At 57.5% G+C, this 19976-nt stretch overlaps 1 protein-coding gene across 6 annotated transcripts in view; it reads left to right on the top strand.

Annotated features, from left to right (window-relative positions):
- Positions 1 to 19976, top strand: part of CUEDC1 (CUE domain containing 1) — an 81002-nt gene that overhangs the window by 53097 nt on the left and 7929 nt on the right. For 5 of the 6 annotated variants that reach the window (XM_028093004.2, XM_028093001.2, XM_028093006.2 and 2 more), the window contains 5 exons: positions 8031 to 8652; positions 12843 to 12970; positions 17862 to 17988; positions 18112 to 18234; positions 18724 to 18916. In XM_028093004.2, coding sequence (XP_027948805.1) covers positions 8068 to 8652; positions 12843 to 12970; positions 17862 to 17988; positions 18112 to 18234; positions 18724 to 18916 — 1156 coding nt within the window. In that variant the 5' untranslated portion in view covers positions 8031 to 8067. Of the gene's footprint in view, positions 1 to 8030; positions 8653 to 12842; positions 12971 to 17861; positions 17989 to 18111; positions 18235 to 18723; positions 18917 to 19976 lie in introns of those variants that run through there. The other variant, XM_088028335.1, reaches the window with a different exon arrangement.

The raw sequence follows: 19976 nt of genomic DNA, 5'->3' as shown, positions 1-19976 counted from the left end.
CCTGGGTTGAGCGTCTTGGCTAAGCTGATAGAATGTGTTGATGGAGAGAGGGATTGTTGTGGAAATAGTTTTGAAGCGGCTCAGGTCAAAGTGGAAAACAGTTGGTCGTCCAGGCAACTAAACAACCTTGGGGGGTGGGGAAAAGGTTTTTGTAAGGAAACAGCCATGGTCCCTCCTTCAGGATGAGGCTTTGCCTGCAAACTTCTCCTTCCTCTTCCCTTGCTCCCCCAACACGGGCCCCATGCACCCCCAGCCTCCCCCAGGGCAGCTGTGCCCCGTGGAGGACTCAATTCAATACATGGTTACCTGAGTTCTTGCCACGTGCCTGGCTCTGTGCTCAGCTCGAGGAACACAGAGGGGTAGTGGAGCTGGATGGATTTACAGCGTCCATTCTGGAGTCACACCTCCCTTGGCCACTTAGCTGTGTGACCTGCACAAGTCCCTGGACTCTTCTGTGCTTCCTTTTTCTATCCACAAAGTAGAAATCGCAGTGACAGTACGCCCCTTGCAGGGCTGCAGGGAGAGGATGAGAAGAGTTAACATGCAGAAGGCACTGGAATAGGGTTGGCTCGGAAAGAAACGGGCAACAGGGTTAGGTTATCATCACCACTATCACCAGTATCCTCCCAAGAGGGGCCAAACGAATGCCACGTTACTCATGCTCGAGGAGCTTCATCTTAGACGGTTTCAACTGGAATGAGGAACCTTATTAACTTCCTTCGAGACCTCTTGCCCTAGGCCCTACCGTAGAGCTCCCGTTGTCTACACACCTGGCCATGGACGTCGAGGCAAAGAGAGAGAAAAATTAGGAAAGCAAATGTCTTTCTTTTCCTTGTTTTTTCTTCGACAGATTTTTTAAAGATTTTTTTTTTCTGGGAAGGGGGACTTTTGTTCTGCCCCAGGCTTAGATTGGACTAAATGATGGGGTACGGCCCAGAGAGGTTAAGTGGGCAACCCAAGGTCACACAGCAGGACACGGCAGGGCTGAGACGGTGCCTCCCCCTCTTCCTCCTGCTCCTCTCAGGCCCGGCCAGGCCTCCTTTCCGCGCCGGCTGTGCCCATCATGCCCCCAGAGGTGGGCACAGGTGTGGCTGCCCCGCAGCCTGGTCCCCTCAGAATGAGGCTGGCTTTGTCGCCGTCACCCCAGCAGCTGTGGCCGGTTGGGTTTTCCATTAAGCCTTTTCCGCGCCTTGGGCAGGAGCAGGAGGCTCGGCATTTAAAGGTCACCCGGCTTTTGAAGCTGCGGCGACATGAATAGCTTGGGAAGAGAACAGGCCTGTGCAGGGGCAGGAGGACAAGGCGGCTCTGTCAGCGCCGCCCCTCCCCCTCCCGGCCGCTCGCGCACGCGCACTCACACGCTCGTGCCCACCCACGCGCAGACCCCCAGGGCCTCTGTCTGTCTCTTGGGCCCCCACCTTCCCTTCTCCTTCCCCTTTGCGGCCTCTCCAGCCTAGAAGCCCAGCGGCTCAGCCGGCCTCCCTGCGCCCTGCCCCCGTGGCGACCGAGGTGACAACGGGACAAGGAGGCAGCCGCCCTTCGACCGGCAGCCTCCCCGTTAGCGCTGCCACTACCCACCTGAGGTCTGGCCAGCACTTAGCCATGGCTACACAAGCGTCCCAGGGGCCATAGGGCCTCATTCTGGCCCCGCTGGCTTTTGCAGCCGGGATTCCTGTTGAGGCCAAGCAAGCCCGGCCGTCGCCTTCTCATACGGGAGAGAAAGGGCTGGGGAGCAGGGTGCATCCAGCTTTCCGATTCCAATCACCCGCTAAAGGGCTCTGTGGGCTCCACAGGACAGTAGTAATACCTGCATAGATCCGCCACGTCTGCCAAGGCCGGGGGCTAGAACTTGGTGGCACGTGTGGGCCTTGTGTTTCCCACTTGGACAATAAGTTCTTCTGAAACCCTTCCAGTCTTGGGTTCTGAGACCCTTGGGCTGCTGGGGTTCCTCTCCTTTTTAGTCCGAGGTGGGGGTGGGGCAGATTCTTGGGTTCTCAGAGGGAAGCTGCTCTGCCAGCCCTTTCCCTGGGACCAGCAGGGGCCTGAGCCTTGGGACACCACCTAGTGGCCTGGCTTGGCAGTGCCACTGGGCTGGGCCCAGACCTGAGGCGAGAAGGGACAGTGAGTCCCCTTCTGCAGGGCGGGATCACAGCAATTACAGACGGATCACAAGCTCTGGTGTGTGGCTTGTCCCTGGGGGTTTTCAGAGGAGGGAGTCAGAGGTGTGCTGAGACAGAGCTGGCCTCGGGCGGTCCCTCCTCCTTCCAGACGAGAGAGGGTTGGGGAAAGGAAAGTGCTGGCAATTTGGGACCTCTGGCCTCCTACGTCTCTTCTTGAGGCCTCCTGTTCTACCCCTACCTTTGAGGGTTGGGGTGGCAGGAGGAATGTTAAGTCAGATCTTGGAGGGGGTTGACTTCCTGTCCCCTGGAGCTGACGCTGACTTGGCGAGGGGACCATCCTGCCATCAGCCTTGTGTGCCTCGTAAGGGAGGAGGCCCTCAGGCCGGGCAGCAGGAGGCTCCCGGGACCTTTACCATGGCACTGACTGCCTTGGCCTCAGTTGTTTCATCTGTGAAGTGGGATAATAACGCATGCCCCCTATAGAAACGATAGCTTTTTCATGAGGACTAAGTGAGACCGTAGAAAGGCTTTGGAAACGGAAAGAAGTCCTCCCACTACCGCCCGCCTTGCTATGAGCCAGAGGAGGAAGGGAAGGGAAGGCGACCCACATTTCATGGTGCTCTTGCCTCTTCCTTTCCCTTCTTTATCCCCCTAACAAATCTCCATTGTCAGTGCCAGGCCCTGGGAAGGCGCTGTACTCAGCACAGTGAATAAAGCATAGGCCTGGCCCTCGTGGAGCTTACCTCCCGGTGACGGAGATGGTCAACGACAAGGAAGTATATAATAATCTCTCATGTGGTCTGTTCCCTAAGGAGAACAAAGCAGGGCAGGAGGTGAGGGAATGTGGCAGATAGGGCTGGTGCTTGATAAGATTATGCTTGAGTAGGGGCCCGAAGGAAGGGAGGGAGGCAGCATGTCCAGATCTGGGAGGAGATGGAGGCCCCTGGATGGGAGCGCGCATGGCTTGCAAGTGGATGAGCAAGGATCCAGGATGCCCAGAGAGAGCGAGGGGAGGGGACAGAGTGAGGTTTGACGGCAAAGGCAGGTGGCCCAGGCAGGACGGTGTGGGGCCTGGCAGACCACAGTAAGGCTGCAGGTTGTGTTCTGAGGACATGAGGAGCCACGGGGGCGGCGTGGCAGGAGGGAAGGTAGGGGTTGGAGCAGAGGAATGACAAGACCGCCACGGTGAGTTTTCGGTAGGAAGGCAACGGGGGACACCGACGGCAGGGTGGCAGGAGGGGAGGTGGTGAGGGGCGGCCGGGTTCTGGGATGGTTTTGAAGATAGGAAAGGATGGGATTTGCTGCCACTGGGTGTGGGTGTAAGAGAATTCGAGCACTCAAGGAGACGCCCTGGCTTTGGGCCTGAGTCACGTGGAGCTGCCGTTCCCAGAGATGAGGAAGGTGGGAGGAGCAGGGTGGGTTTGGAAGGAACCACGAGGTCGGATGACCCCTTATGTCAGAGCTGCTATTGGACATCCAAGAGGGGGCAGCAGGTCAGCGGTGCAACTGTAGAGTTGAAGGGCGTGTTCCCAGGAGGCCTCTGGGCAAGAGAAATCTGGGAGCCTGTATTCGGCTGTAGATGGTATTTAAAGCAGACTGGATAAGATCGTTCAGGCTGTGAGTGTAGCCAAGGACCAAGGCCTGTGCCTGAGGCCACACCAGCCTGTTTCCTCGGGTGCTCTAGGCCCCCATGTAAGTTCCATCACAACATCCCTTCCAGGTGGTATTACACCTGTTCTTACAAATGAGGAAGCTGAGGCTCAGAGAAGCGAAGTGATTTCTCCAAGCCACACAGCCTTACTGGGCTTTTCTGGGCCCAGTCAGAAGGGGAACCCAGGACTCCGGCTCCCGGGCTCTCACATCTCCTGGGTGGACCCTACCTGGTCCTGCAGGAGACTGGCTGGACTGACCTTGGGCAAGGTCAGGAGAACAGAATTCGGGCAGCTGGCCCACCTCCCTGGGCCAGGCCAGGAGTGACTCAGGCCTTGGCCGTCTCCTCACACTTGGAGTGAGGACTGGCAGGCTGCTGTGCTCCTCCTCCCGGGCCCGGATTCCTTCATGGGGAGGCGGAAGGCCGGGCTCCCTGGGACCTGGGGGTGGACAGGTGTGGGATTTCTGCTTCCAAGTCCCCAGGTCACTCACAGCCCAGAGTTGGGGATTGCTGCGGAGTTGGCCTCCAAGACCAAGACATCTAACAGGCTCAACGGGTTTCATTCACTTCCTTTTTCAGAAGTGGGTCAGGGGTTATCTCCCTCTGTTGTCCTGCCAGCACCGGGCAGCTGGGGTTCAGAGAGGTGGGGCGGTTTCCCCAAGGTCACAGAGCCGGCTCTGGGGCCTGGCGAACAGACACCCCTCCCCCAGTGCTGTCTAGGTCACATCTCCTCTGCTGGAATGTCAGCCAGGCTGTGCCCAGTATTCTGAGCCTGGGCTACACGTGGCTGCATTTCTGAGGCTCCTTGGCTCCTAGCCCTCCAAGCCTGACTGGGCACTTTTGGCTCCTAGGAGGTGGGTTCCTAATTCTGGCCTCTCTACGTACTGGCTGTGTGACTTTGTGCAGGTTACCTGACTTCTCTGAACTGGTTTCCACAGCTGTGACACGGAGACAATAATGTCTATCTCTGGAGTTGTAATAAGGATTAAATGTGAAAGCGCCTGGCACAAGCTCGTAAACCGAAGTTGCCTGCCTTAATTCTTCCGTGTGTTTTAAATTGCTTTTCATCTGAGCCATGCTGGTTGCAAAAGGCAGCCTGGCATGGATGACACTGACCCCGAGGACAGCCCTTCTCCCTGCTTCCAGCCATGCTGGCCCACCTCAACCCTGGCCTCACACTCTGCACTTGAGCTTAGCAAGGGATGGTCCTCAAGGGGGGCGGGGGTGCTGTGTCGCCCCACCTGGTGCTAACTGTAGGCAGCTTGGCTTTGGGGTCTGTGCGTTCTTGCAGAGTCCTGTGGAGATGGTATTTCTGTTTCTTCGCACTTCCCATTAGCGTTTCTGAGCCACTTGCTCCTCATCCACAGGATGAGCTGTGATGGGAAGGTCTAGGCTTGGCCACTACCGGCCGTATGTCTTTGAGTCATTCTGACAAGTCTTGGGTTGTCAGCGCCTTCGTCTGACGTGCAGAGCAGGCTATGGGGCTGGCCCAGAGTTGTCAGCCATGCCATATCATGGTGCACACAGGACAGGTTGTTTTTCCAGGCTTCGCACCTGGGGTAATGGGAGAGGAGGTGGCTTGACCTGTGGTGTCTCCAGCTGCCCAGGCCAGCCAGCCTCCCCTGGGGCTTCGAGGATCAGTACTTCTAAGGCCTGGAGGACTCGCCCACCCCAGCCACTCTGGGGAAGAGTTTGGCCGGTGTCCCGACTGCTCCTGGCTCTTCTCCAGCCTTCTGGGGCAGCGACAACACCAGTCAGGCAGCTCGCCATGTTCCAGGCACTGTGTGGGGGATGATCTTGTTTCATTCTCATCGAAGTCCCATAAATACATGTGAGGGCACTGGGCCCAGAGAGGGGAGGACACTCCTCCGAGGTCCCACAGCTAGGGAGGGGCAGAGCAAGGGACAGCAGCCTGGCTCTGAACCCTGCGCTTCCTGTAAACGGCAGGGGGGGAGGATGCCTCTCAGGGCCTTCCTGACACTCACAGCCCGAGGGGCCGATCCAGGGGCCTGCTCATGGGGGAAATATGGACCCCATCATCTTTCTTCTTCATCCAGAAGAAGGAGGGTCAGGTGCTGGCTTCTCTCTCCAGGGTCTGCCCTTGGCAAAGTGAGAGCCAAGTCCCTCTATCTCTTCTTAAATTACTTGCAGGGCAGCGAGAAGGTGGCTTTACTCTAGAGAGGGTGTTAGCACAAGGCACTGACCTGTATGTATGATGACATCAGTATAGCAGATGGCAGCCCTGGGCACTGGCTTCTGGGGCCTCGTGCCCCCGAGGTCTTGGTCAGAGGCCGCAGCGCAGGTTTCCGGAGCCCGGGACAAAGGCGACGGCTCTAGGGTTAGAGTTCTGGCAGAATCAGAGCATCCTCTGACCTTCTGATGTGGCAGGGGTCGTGGAGGGGTTTGGACGTGGGGGTTGGGGTGTCTAAAGCCGGCTGTGGAACGCCATGTCATACTTGGCTACCTTCCTGTGCTCATTTTCATCACAGTTCTAGGACTGACCATTTGAGGTCACACCTCTATGTCTCCTTGTAAAATGGCTTTGGCTTCCCTGGGCTGTGAGTTGGTCATTTGGGAAGACAGGGGGATGGAAGGAGTTGGGTAATGAATCATGCTTCACCCAGTCAACAGAATACTACTCAGGCATGAAAAATGGTGCAGTAGATCTATATGTTCTGACACGAGAAGATGTCTACAACAAATTATTAAGTGGAAAAACAAGTTGCATAGAATTTCTGTAAAAAAATTCATACATACGGTAGTGGATGCATAGAGAAAGTATCTAGATGTAGACAGATAAACCAGAGTATTAATAGGTATTTTCCAGAAGCTGGGAGGGATTATAATTCTGTAACATCAGTGTCCAGAGGCTGCATGGGGCCCAAGTGCTTCTAGTTTTCCATTCTTTTTTAAAAAAATATTTTATCTATTTGAGAGAGAGAGTGAGAACAAGCAGGGATAGGGGCACTTCCCTGCCAAGCGGAGGAGATGCCCCAGCTTGGCACAGAGTCTGCTTCTCCCCACTGAGAGCCCAATAGGGCTCAATCGAAGGACCCTGAAATCATGACCTGAGCCGAAGTCAGACATTTGCTTAACCCGCTGAGCCACCCAGGCGCCCCTAGTTTTCCATTCTTCGATACAGCCCACCTCTCTGGGACTGGGCAGACGCCCACCCAACAAGCCCCAGAACAGGAGCCCTGGACAATTTCCACATCCCTCTAAGGAGTCAGAGGTTTGAAGGAGGTTAGAATCTCAGCATGGTGGCCCTGGGGAACAATATGCAGTCTCATTCGACCTGGGCAGGGACTGACCGAAAGAGACGGAGGGAATCAATGGTAGCGCTGGATCTTCTGACCCTGGGGTGAGTGAGCGCCCATCTGTTGCACCTTCCACACTCCTCTGCTCTCGTCCTTCTTACACCATCAGCTGTTTGATGGCTGAGATCATGGCAAGCACGAGCATCATGCTGATTTGCTCACACGAATGTTCTATGTCAGCTGTTAAGATGATGACCCCAAGTCCTAGAAAAGGGAAAATAGCTTTGCACCTGTTGTGTCAAACTTTGGAACTTAGGAAACATCCTTTGATGGAACGGTCCCTTAAAGCTGCCACTTTTCTACAATTAACAAAATTACTAATTTTGGGATAAGCACGAGAAAGTCGGAATTTGAGGTTTTTAGACACATTCAACTCTCAGTTGACTGCACTAACAAAATGTGACCTTGGTAGTGATTTACGTGCTTAGTTGTGAGCAGGCTGGACAGTTTTCTGTCGCAGATTTAATGGCACTCTCCACAAATTGGAGGCCATGATGTTGGCATCATCAAGTTGGGATGGTGATGTGGGAAGCAGAGACTGGGGTGGGCTGGAGACCAGAGGGCAGACTGGGGCCTGTACAGCGCCCCTCCTGCCTCAGGTCCTCAGGGCTCCTGGGCAGTAGGAGTAGTGACTGAGACCAGTGTCCATAGTCCTGGGTTCAAATCCTAATTCCTCCACATCTATGCCTCAGTTTTACTACCTGCGAAATGGGGATACTAGCACCTACCTCATAGTGGCGTCAGGACTCAGCCCACCCAGCACACTGAGGACCCGGCCCGGAGTAGGCCCTCGCTCACAGGTAGCAGTCCTGTGCTAGGACAGAACCCTGGCTGTTTTGACTATTGCAGCTGGAGAGAAAGCACAAAGAAGCGGTTCTCCCGTGCATTCGGGTTCTCTAATGCCCCTGGCATCCCGCCCCTGACTCTGCCCTCCCTCTGTTTCAGGTGGGACCGTCGGCCCCAGGATGCCCCGGGGGTGTGGATGACCAGAGGCCCAGGCCCGGATGCCGCCGCCCCGCGAGGGCCGCTCCCCGAGGGCCGCCGGTGGCCCCGCGCCCTAGCCTCCCGACCCGGCGACCCCGCGCGCCCCGCCCCCGCCCAGCGGAGCGGGAGCCGCGGGAGGGAGCTTCCCGAGCCCACCGAGCGAGCGGCCACGGCGCAGGGATCCGGGGGCAGGGGCTCGGCGCCGGCCGCAAACATTCTCCCCCAGCGGCTCGGCAAAATGACCAGCCTGTTCCGCCGGAGCAGCAGCGGCGGGGGCGGCGGCGGGGGCGGCTCGGCGGGGGCGCGCGGGGCCGGGGCCGGGGCCGGGACCGGTGCCGCCTCGCAGGAGCTCAACAACAGCCGGCCCGCCCGCCAGGTGCGCCGCCTCGAGTTCAACCAGGCCATGGACGACTTCAAGACCATGTTCCCCAACATGGATTACGACATCATCGAGTGCGTGCTGCGCGCCAACAGCGGCGCCGTGGACGCCACCATCGACCAGCTGCTGCAGATGAACCTGGAGGGCGGTGGCGGCAGCGTCTACGAGGACAGCTCCGACTCGGAAGACAGCATCCCCCCGGAGGTAGGGGCGCGGCCCCCCACCCCCATCATTCACTGGGAGGCCCAGCGCTGATTGAACCTCTTAGGAGACTTGGGTTGTTAGCCCTGCCTGACTTCTAACTCGCCAGTAGCCCCTTTCTCGTAGGAACCCCGTACCCAAGCCGGTCAGTGGCCTTTTATGGGCAGAGATCATGTAGTCATTCAACAAACACGGCGCCCCTACTCGGTGGTGTGCCAGGCATGGTACTAGACCCTGCTCAGGGGTCATCAGAATTGAGGAGCTTGTTAAAAATGCAGACACTCAGGCCCTACCCCAACATAGTGAAGTCCAGTTCCAGGCTGGGGCCCTCTAGCCTGTATTTTCCTGGAAAGGCTCCTTTTGCACTTCTGGGTGTCCGCCGTGGCCACGGAGCTCACAAGACTCAGGCAATGGTAGCTGGGAGAGTGGTAAACGCTTACAGTGGGAGAAGCGGGAGGAGAGGAGGATGGCTTCCCGGAGGAAGGGATAGCCAAGCTGAGGCCCAGAGAAAGAGTAGGGAGTGAGGGACAGGCGGTTGCAGGCGGAGGGAAGCGCTCCTGCAAAGCCTCAGAGGTGAGACAGAGCACCGGCCGCTTCGGGAGCCCGCAGCGGGACCATCTGTCAGGATCCCCGGAGCCGGCAGAGACTGGGAACTTGACAAGGCCAGGCCGTGGAGAGAGAGCGTAGGGAGCCACCAAAAGAGGAGGGACCTCCGTCATACTAGTTAAATTCCTCTGACCAAGGCATTGATGGAGGCGGCAGCAGGCAGTGCCCGAGCAGTTCCCTCCTTTCTCAGCGAGGTCGCTGGGGGAGAAGGGACCTCCCTGCTGCCTCAGGCCCCTCCAGGAGTCCAGTAAATGTGTGACCCCCGGTCTCCGCAGGACCTGCCGTGCTGGGTGCAGAAGGGGCGCGCAGAGGCTTTCTGTGGTCGGGTGACTGCCTGCAGGGCAGTGAGAAGGTACACGTGGGACATGTGGCCATGGACAGGACGGAAGGGCCCAGCAGATGGCATTTAACTCTGCTCTTCACTGAGTCCCATCCTGTGCCAGGCACCATCCTACAGGCTTCGGATGTATCCGTCCTCATACACTTTGTGAGGTGGCATTATTATTATTATTATTACCCTCATTGACAAGGAAAACCTAGACCCAGATATGCCCTCACATTCCTGGTCAACACAGCCCTGCAGGCAGCGAGGACTCTCTGTCAGCCGGAGTCCTCCTGCAGGGTGAGGCCACTGGCCCTTCTTCCTTGAGTTGGTGGTGCCTGCGATTTCTCCCTCCAGGTGGAGGAGAAGCTCCGTGGGCGATGACATCTGCCTCCTCCCTGTGTCACCTACAGCACCCAGGACAGTCCTGGCACGTAACAGGCACCCAGGGAACGCTCGTTGAGTGAATAAGTGTTGTTCCTGTCTTTGCACAGGTTTCTTTAGTCTCTTTCTTTGGGAGACCACTCCTTTGAACGGCCTGGATTAGCCAATGGAAGGAGTCTCAGAAAACCCAGATCCTCTTTGTGGAAAGGAGGGGTGAGTGTGTGTGTGTGTGTGTGTGTGTGTGTGTGTGTGTGTGTGTGTGTTTGCAAATACATCCTTTAAGCGTGAGCTGGAAGGAAAGTATTCTGCATATTCTGACCCTTTCTGCGATCTCATTGATTCTGCAGTCTGGCAGGTAGGGTAGAATAATCTTTCCTCCTTTGTCCATGGCACCCACGGGCCTGTGAATCTCCACGGGTCTTCACCATCCCCTTGATAGGCCTGCACTAGGCGTGCTCCTGTTTTTCTGAGACTCTTGCTTTCCAAATTGAGCCCCTTCTCAGCATCCCTCCGTGGCTGTTGCCCCAAACGCCCACCTTTGGGGCTCTGCTTGGCACATCGGCAGGCAGTTCCTGAGGCAGCGGGAAGTGCTTCAGAAGATTTATGAGCAGCTGGAATGACACTAACTGCTGACTGGAAAAAGCCCCCTCGCTGGCGGCTGATGGATGGTGGGCTGGCCCGAGGAGCATCCTTGCCACAGAGAAATAGCTCCTGTCAGATCCGTGGCCTGGACCCTAGTCCCTGGAGCACCTGGCAGGCATCCATCACCCATGCTCAGTGAAGCCGAGGGGCCACAGAGCCAAAGACTTCAGCACCCTTAGAGCCAGAAGAACAACCTCACTGTGGCTGGCGGGGTTGTGGGGAGAGAGGCTGAGGGAGGCCAGGAACACGGCTGGGGTTACTCTCCCTGGAGACTCGGGATCAGCCTTTTTGGAGCGTGCCTGGCCCGCTGCCTGCCTCCTTGGCGGTTCCTCATTCTGCTCCAGGAGCCTCTGATGAACGTCTGGTTCTTGCAGCCCCAGGAGGCTGCTCTGAGGAACAGGAGCGGCCGTGAGGAGAGGGGGGCCTCCTGGGGCAGCAGCACAGAGGCCTGATCTCCCTGAGTCGAGGCAGAAGGCTACAGGCCGCGGCCTAGGAAACCCCAAGCAGCTTCCTTCGGCCTAAGACTCCAGCTCTCCCCTCCTCACCCAGGAAACAGCTCTCCCCTCCTCACCCATCTCCCTCACACCAGCCACTGAAGGAGAAGTTGGCCTCAAGGCCCCAGTCGTGAACCCTGTCCCTCAGAGCTGCAGGGTCTGAGGGGCAGGGAGTGTGGGCTGGGAGCAGAAACAACACTGTGCGCCAGGTAGTTGCTGAGCCCCTGTCCTGTGCCAGGCACCCGACGTTCCCCAGTGAACTGGACTGGAGCTTGCAGTGTTCCCTCTCTCTCTCTCTCTTTTTTCTTGTGGAAATTTGGGCTAAGCAGAGCAGTGGCCCACAAAGCAGCTACATTCTTCTTTTTCTGCAAAAGCATCTGTTTAAATACTTTCCGCCTGAAAGGAAAGAACGTTAGTGCATTCCAGGGGCGGGAGGCCTCCTTGGGTCAGGCTGGCTGCGTATGCACAAAGTGTGGCAGTGTGTGTGAGAGCATGGACGCTCTTGTGTGTGTGCCGCCCACCTGCCCACCTGCCAGGGTGTCCCTGCGAGACCTGGGTGCCCGGGTGGGGTGGGCTCAGGGCGGACAGGTGCCAGTGCGGCCCGGCCCCGCCCAGGCTTGCAGAAGGAGTTTAGCATGACTTCCACTAACTCACTCGGGGTTAAGATGCAGGGCCTGGGGACTCTGGGGCCCACTGACAGCCTCTGAGCCCTCAGTCTCTTGGAAGAGATGGCACAGAAGTGGGGAGCAGAGGACAGGGAGCAGGAAGCTAAGGTGTAGGCCAGCTGGGGTGTGTCCGACCTGGGATCTCCTGGTTGATGGTCACCTCCTGCCTCCTGCCCCAGACTCCTCTGTGGTTCCCTGGGGAAGGATCCAGGTCAGTCCACGGAGCAGGAACTCTGGGCCTTGCCCAGCCCTTGGCTTTTCCCTGCCCCTCTTTCTGGTTTCTGGATGAAGAGAATCATCCAGGAGGGAGAGGCATCCTGGGTACTCCCCTTTTCACTGTCCGCCCTAAGAATCCAACCAGGGTGTGTGGGGATTGTGCTTGAAGGACGGATCCTTGCTGTGGAGACCATGTCCAATTTGAAGACTGAGTTCTAAAGAGAGCATATGGCTTTGCCATGTCACTTAGCCTGGGCCTCAGTTTCCTTATCTATAAAATGGGAGTAACGAACTCTATCCTACCTTGCCAAGTTGTTTGACTTCAGGTGAGATAATTGACGTGGAGGTACTTTGAGAGAGAGTGCGAATGATGTTGAAGTTATTTATCAGAAGTAACCCATGTCCCGAAAAGTACGCGAACCATACGTGTGCAGCTCAATGAAGTTGCCCCAGCGCCCGGGGTCAGGAAACATCCACAGAGCCTGGAATCCCCCCTGGTGTCCCGTCCCGGCCTGCTGCACCCCCACAGAGGTCCTCCTGCTCTCACTTCTAGCCCCGTGATTTGTTTGGCCTGTTTTTAAACCTTGCTCAGATGGATAATGCTGCTCTGAACATTCTTTTGGGGACGTGTGCTTTCATGCCCACTGAGTATGTTGGAATTGTAGGGTCAGAGGCAGCCATGCGTTCAGCTTTACAGAAAACCAAACAATTTGGCAAAGTGGTGGCCCTATCCATTTACACTCCCCCGGCAACACAGAGTTCCCTTACGACGCACCCTTGCCCGCCCTGGCTTTTGTCTGAATGTTATTTAAATTCAGAGAAGGATTGTTAACATGTCTTTTTTTGTTGTTGTTTCTGATCTAGATCTTGGAAAGGACTTTGGAGCCTGACAGCTCTGATGAAGAACCCCCACCTGTCTATTCCCCACCAGCCTATCACATGCACATGTTCGACAGGCCTTACCCTCTGGCTCCCCCCACACCACCTCCCCGGTGAGAACCCGGCTCCTCTCGGAGCGCAGGTCGGTGGGGGAAAGGGATCAGGGGCTGGGGTTGAGTACAAACGCCGTGGAAAACTTGGCTGGACCCCTCAGGATATTATTCCACCAAGAACAGGCTTCTGCTGTAGCAAGAGACATTGTAGCTAGATACCAAGGAGAACTTCCACATGGGAAGGATCGCCAGGGCAAACATTCGCTGAATATTGCTAGGTGCTTTGCAGAACATGATATGGGACACGGAGTTACATAAGGCGTGGCGCTGCCTTCTGGGATCTCACAGTCAAGGCCCATGCAAGTGGGAGAAGTGAACACAGGGAGTGTGTAGACACTTCCCGCGCTGAGCCCATGGAACACATTGCTAATCGACCACTGGGCTCTTTCCTGCTCAGTGGAGACAGAACTTCAGAGTCCCCGTCCACACAGCACCTCCCAGACAGTCAGCAGTAATTGACGGGATGGATACCTATTTGCCATCCCTGGTCTAGGGGTGTTGTGGGGATTTTTAGGCAATGGGAGCAAGTAAGTCTTTTTTCCAGGATAGTTTGATAAGTGGAGGCAGAGGAATAGACTGCAGGGTCCTGGGAGAGTTCTTCCAGGTGTGAGGGGCTCTGTAATCTGGAGGGTTAACACGAAGCCAGTTGCCAGCCAGGTCCCGTGGTCTCTGAGGCGCTTTTCTGTGCTTCATGTTTGTAGTGGGACTGCTGGGGCCTGGGCGTCTCTTTGTGCTAGAGCTGCAGTTCCTTCGAATGGCTCAGCGCTGGGGTGCTGAGGAGTTGGGGGGAAATGATGGGACAGGGGACTAGTCCCAGTGGATCTTTCCTTCTGGGGATCTTGGGCACCTCAGGCCGTGGTAGTGGAGACCTCTGCTATGCAGGTAGGGGTAATGACCCCAGCCACCAGCTACCAAGTGCTGGGAACCAGTGAGGCTCTTTATGTATACACTGTCATGTTCTAATCCTTGAACGGCTTATGAGAGCACTGTCAGCGTCCCCATTTCACAGATGAGGAAAGTAAGCCTAAGCCAGGTTTCGTAACTTTCCCAACACCACAGAGCTGAGCTGTGAACTCAGGCCGTTCTGATTCCAAAACCAGTGTCTTCGCTGCTGTGTCTGTCACCTCCCTAATGAGAAAATTCTCTGCGACTGCAGCTCAGGGAGCTGATGGAGGCCTAGAAGGTCACAGGACAGAGGGAACAATGTTTTAAGTCAGGGACAGGAGCAGACCTGGGGTCCTTCCTTTATTGCAGGTGGTACCAGGAGGCTCCAGTGGGGTGGGAGGCAGGGAGGGCATGGGTTGGTCTGGGTGAGGCCTTGGCAGGACTTGCGGCCTGGCATGGGTCATGGAGCCCAGGGCTAAGTGGTTTACCTTTGACTTATTATTACTTTTTTTTTAATATTCCAAGATGCTTTTACAAAACCTCCAGTTTCTACTAGGCAAAGTGGTTCTGCCTGTTTTTCAGAAGGGAAACCTGAGGCCATAAGAGACAGAATCCCAGGGTGAACCTGGCATGGGTACCCAGGCCCCGTCCTCCCTCTGCCCCTCTGGCTGGGTGTTACAGCTGCTGTGAGGTCAGGCGCAGTGCAGCTCGGGGATGGAAGCCACCGTTGGGGGCAGGGTGACCTCAGCCCTAGATCAAGGCCTAAGAGGCCTGAGATTCGGGACCCTGACCTGGCAATGAAAGCTTTGCTGGACCTGGGGAGGATACAGGGCAGAGAACTTGAGTTGTAGAGTCAGAAAAAAGAAAAGTGCTCTCCTACCCCCTTCTTTCAGCTGCCCAGCTTCTGATGCTTTAGGTGCTTGGCTGTGTGACCTTTGGCTCACTACTTAACCTCTCTGAGCTTCTCTCCCCTCACCTGTGGAATGGGAATACTAATCCCCAGCTCAGCAGTGCTGTGCTGTGAGGATCCAACGAGATACTATGCGTGGAGCACTTAGCACAGTCCCAGGCAGGGATCAGACCTGTCACCTGTGGTTCACTGCTCCTTCCCACCCCAGGCTGCGCAGCTGGCCTCTGAGCTCTAACATGGAATATTGAGACCAGTGGTGAGGCTTCCCTCAGAGGCCAGTGTTCAGAAGAAGCAGGGCCAGGCTCTGAGCATGTGCCCCTTTGCCCCAGGATGGCCCTGCTAGGCCAGGTCCACTCGTAGGCCATTTCCAGGGCCTCATTCAGTCTCTCTATCCAGAACATTCATTTCCAGCATTTACTGAGTCTCCTGCAGTATGCAGGTGCTGAACGATGTGTGTGATGCTGAGATGAGTATACTACCCTGCCCCCCTGAGGACATCAGAGGCTGGGCAGAGGCATAGAACTGGAGGCAAGAAAGTCTGCCTAGAGGAACTCATGTCCACACTGTGTCCTGGTGAAGCAGAGGACAGGGGGGCATTTCAGGCAATGGAAATAGTATGTGCAAAGGCCAGGAGGCAGAAGAGGGGGAACCATCCGGGAGCTTTGGGGAACTCCAGGAAATGGAATGGCCGTGAGGCTGGAGAGGCGAGCTGATCATGGGGGCCTTGTGGGTCCTCTGAGGAGCTTTGGCTTTATCCTGCAGTCAGCAGGCTTAAGCTGGAGAGTGACAGGATCCGGTTAGTGTTTTAGAATCTCTGGCTACTGGGGGCCAGGCCCCTCTGCCACCTCCCGTCGCCTGAGGGACTGCAGATGGCGTGGGGCTTGGGAGTTTGCCCTGCTAAGACAGTAGAGAGCTGGGGTGACCCCAGGAGTGAGTGCCTGAAAAGTCAGGACCCCTGGGCCCAGGTTTTGCCTGCACGATCTGTGTGTCCCTGGACAGGGCCTGACTCTCTCTGGGCCTCAGTGTCCAGTCTTTACCAAAAATCCTGCCTGGAAGGTTCATGTCTGAATCCTTCTGGGGTCTGATGTGCCATGGGTAAACCTGGGGGTCTGATGGGGCGTGAAGTTTTAGTTTTGGGGTCCTGGTGTCCAGGCTGTGGGCCAGGAGAGCCTCCCAGCCTGCCCTTCCCTCTCTTTCCGGAATGAAGGAGGTCTCTGAGACCCAGAGCTACCCCTCAGCACAGGCCACCTGCCGTTTTCCTGTTGAAATTACAGTCTTGGAAGTTTTTTATTTGCCTCTCAGCTCATTTCTGACATTCCTTTCCGACCACAATGGAGTTGCCTGGGCCGCCTGGGCTCAGGCCCCCCCCACCCCAGGCTCTTGCAGCTGTGGCTGACCTCATCTCTGCCTTTGCCATTGCCAGGGCCCGGGAGGGGCTGGGCCTGACCTTCCTTGGGACCACAGTCCCAGCCGCCAGGGAAACGATGAGGAGGGGTTCCCCGCTCCTTGTCCCCCTCCCCTCTTGGACTCAGTAACAAATGGCTAGAGGGGTCCCAGTGCAACTCTGGGGTTCTCCCTCCGCACTTTCCCGGGTGGCTCCAGGTGTGGTTGAGTTGGAGTGGGTACCCGGGTCCTAGGGGAAGACCCCGGAGAGGAATTCTCTGTGCTGGGGCCAACCACGGGTGGTCCCCGAGTCCCTAAGAGAGGGGGCACCCTCTCCCCCGCCTTGGGCGCTTGGGAGAAGTGAAGCCTCCGACAGTGACAGAAGGCGGCAGAGTGATGTGGAGAGAGATCTGCCTAGGACTCACAGAGTCCCGGTTGCGTTTACGATGCAGGCTCTTCTGGAGCCTTCCCTCACCTGTGCCCTGGGAGGGTGGCCGAGGCAGGCGGGTTCCCCTGGCTCCCACCACGCACTTAGCAGCTTGTTATCCCCGTCTGCCGCCGCCCCCGCCCCCCCTCGCCCTGCCAGGCCACCCGCCCAAAATAGAAAAGGAAAGGAAGTTATTTCCACAGTCAGCGGCAGCCCGGAAAAGCTCCCCTCCAGTGAGGGGGCGGGCGGGATTCCTGGAGCTGGAGACAAATCAAAGCCGGGCGAGAGCGGCCGGCCCGCCGCCCCCGGCCCCGCTGCCTTCTGCCTGTGTCATTTCCCTGATTCAGCAGAACACGTGTCCTGCGGTTGCCACGCTGCAGGCTGCCGAGGCGCTGTGGGGAGCTCCTGGCCTGGCCCCGGGCTGCCCTCAGGCCCCGGATGGCAGGGCAGGGGCCTGGGGGTCAGGGAGGGCTCCTGCCACCACTTCTCTTCCTGTCTCTGTCCCCGCTCCCCCCGCCCCCCCATGGCCTCTGCCTGTGGCCCACGGACCTCCAGCCAGGCACCTTGCTTATGAAGAGCTGCTCCTGAGCACCCCTTGCAACAGGAACCTTTCCATCCCCACCTTCAGTGCCCGAGACACAGCCTCACGAGGGGCTCCTGCCCACCTCGGCAGGGAGACGGTTTTTCCGAGGAAACTCCGTCCCAGAGGGGAGCAGGGTCTTGCCCAGGACCACCCAGCTGGCTGTGACTGAGCCGGAACTAGAGCCTGGATCTGCTCTACTCTGTAGGGGTCCCGCCATCCCCATGTCCCCCCACCCCAGCAAACCAACATTCAGGCAGGCCGGGCTTGGTGTCTGCTGGGTCTGGTCATGGGGAGCGCACCTGTTCCTCAGCAGCCGTGAGCTCGCACTGTGCTGGGTGCTAGGGACACACCTGCTGTCTTTAGAGGACATTCGTAAACATCTGCATGTAAACCCAGGACAGCCAGCTCGAGCGCCATGAACACTGAGGGCTCTAGGCCTAGAGACCTTGAGGGCCCGGAGTAGCCGGAGAGCAGTGACTGTCCTGGAGCTGGAGGAGCCGGGCCTTGCGGCCGGAGGCTGAGGTTAGCAGAGGCCTGATTGGAAGATGAGAGAGAGTGCTAGGCCTTTGTCCTGGAGGCCGAGGAGGCCGTGGGAAGCTTCAGAGCAGAAATGCCATTCTGAGCAGGATCCTGGTGGGATGGGCCGCGACTCCTGTGTTTGGGCCTGACTGTTCCCTCTTCGTTGTTACCTTTCACCCTCCAGCATCGACGTGCTGGGCTCTGGACCCGTGTCGAGCCAGAGGCGCTATCGTAACTGGAACCCACCCCTGCTGGGCAACCTCCCCGAGGACTTTCTCCGCATCCTGCCCCAGCAGCTGGACAGCATACAGGTAATGGGGGAAGCCCCCAGCTGCCTGTGCGGCATCTCTGCTTGGCCCCAGTTTGTGCCAGCCCATTTCACTTCCTGATGTTTAAGCCTGCGCCGGGCTATTTCTGTTGCCCTGGGTTCGCAGGGAAAGAACGCTGAACCGAAAGCCTCGTTTCCTGTCTGGGCCTGGAGGTTTCCTGTTCCACCCAGGGAAGGGGACTGGAAGGAGGAGTCTGTGGCTGCAGCCATCGCCCCAGGCTGGAGGGAGGTGGGCACGGGGGAAGCCAATGGCAGAGGGGCCGGCCGCCTCCCCACCCTCCCATGGGATAGGGACAGGGGCAGCTTCTCCCCCTGATGTGGGCAGGGCCTGAGGGGCCCTGCAGGAAGGGGGCCTCACCCTGACACAGCTAGGACAGGGAGAGTTTTGAGTTTGGGCCTCCATGTGGTGCTAGCCAAGCTATTGAGGGGCTTACAGATCACTTTCAGGACTGTTCAGGTTGTAGATGAGGGCTGGGGTGGTCCGAGGGGGAGGAAACATTGTTTTTAAGCCCTTTCCGCTTCCCCAGCAGAGACGGCTCTGCCCTGCTAAGTTAGATTTTGGCTGACCACTAGAGCCCGATAGCAGGTGCAGGCCCAGGCCCCAGGGCGTGGCTGGAGGATCCTGGGAAAGGACATGTGGGCACCCAGATATGCATGGATGTTTGTGCAGCATGTGCCCTGGTGAGCAGCCATTCAACTCTCTTGCTCCCCTCCTCAGGGTAACCCCGGGAGCTCCAAGCCCAGGAGCGGAGAGGGAGGCCTGCCCTCTGTGGCTGGGCCCGGTACCCGGGACCAGGAGAACCGCTGGAAGCAGTACCTGGAGGACGAGAGAATTGCGCTCTTCCTGCAGAACGAGGAGTTCATGAAGGAGCTGCAGCGCAACCGGGACTTCCTCCTGGCCCTGGAGAGAGGTGGTGCCCTGGGTGGGGGCACTTCGGCCACTCCTTTGTGGCTGGGGAAGGGAGCTGGAGTCGGCTTCAGCCTTGGGGCTCAGAAGAGGCACTGAGCTGGAGGCCAACGTGGCCTCGGTCCTGTTGATACACGGCCCCCACCAAGTTACCCTGTGGGAACCCCAGAATTCTGCCAGCAGGGACACGAGTCACCAGCCAACCCTTCTCCCCTCCCCCTGCCCCCCGGGACTCAGAGGAAGACAGGTGTGCCTTCGTGGGCCCTCTCCTTCGCTCCTGCACATCTGCTGTGTGCCAGGCATTGGCCTTGGCCCGACGTGTCTGGAGCTGGGTCCGTGGGTGCCTCCCCGAGCAGAGGATGTCAGGACAGGGGCTGTCAGGTGTTGTGGCAGTTTCAGCTGTCTTTGGTTGGGGACCTTCCTCCCCAGCCTGGCTGCCTTTCCCCTTCAGGGTGGGAGTGTGTTGGGTGGGGGGGTACAGTGAGGGTCCCGGTGGGAGTGTGTATGTGTGTGTATGTGACTGACAGTGTATGGTTGGGGAAGAATAAGGTGTGCAGGCAGAAGGCTGGCCCCAGCTCTGCAGCACAGGTGCTGGGGGTCTCAGGGCCTGGCCTTTCCTTTCCTTTTATTTTATTTATTTATTTGAGAGAGAGAGAGAATGAGCAGGAGCAGGGGGGAGGGTCAGAGGGAGAAGCAGACTCCCTGCCGAGCAGGGAGGCCCACACAGGGCTCTATCCCAGAACCCTGAGATCGTGACCTGAGCCGAAGGCAGATGCTTAACCGACTGAGCCACCCAGGCGCCTCTTATTTTATTTTATTTTATTTTTTAAAGATTATTTATTTGAGAGAGAGAGAGTGCAAGGGAGGGAACAAAGCAAGAGGGAGAGAATACCAAGCAGACTCCCTGCCAAGCATGGAGCCCGGACGTGGGGCTCAATCCCACAACCCCGAGATCATGACCCTAGTGGAAAGAGTCTGATGCTGAACCGACTGAGCCACCCGGGCCTTTCCTTTCAAATGAAGGACTGGACTGTGTGATCTCTCAGTGTCCTTCTAAGTGTGAT

This window comes from Eumetopias jubatus, unplaced genomic scaffold (assembly GCF_037043125.1).
Source record: "Eumetopias jubatus isolate StellerSeaLion01/CBP00866 unplaced genomic scaffold, mEumJub1_p1.0 scaffold_10, whole genome shotgun sequence".
NCBI lineage: Eukaryota > Metazoa > Chordata > Mammalia > Carnivora > Otariidae > Eumetopias > Eumetopias jubatus.
The sequence above is the reverse complement of the archived record's forward strand: the minus strand, read 5'-3'. Positions and strand labels throughout refer to the sequence as shown.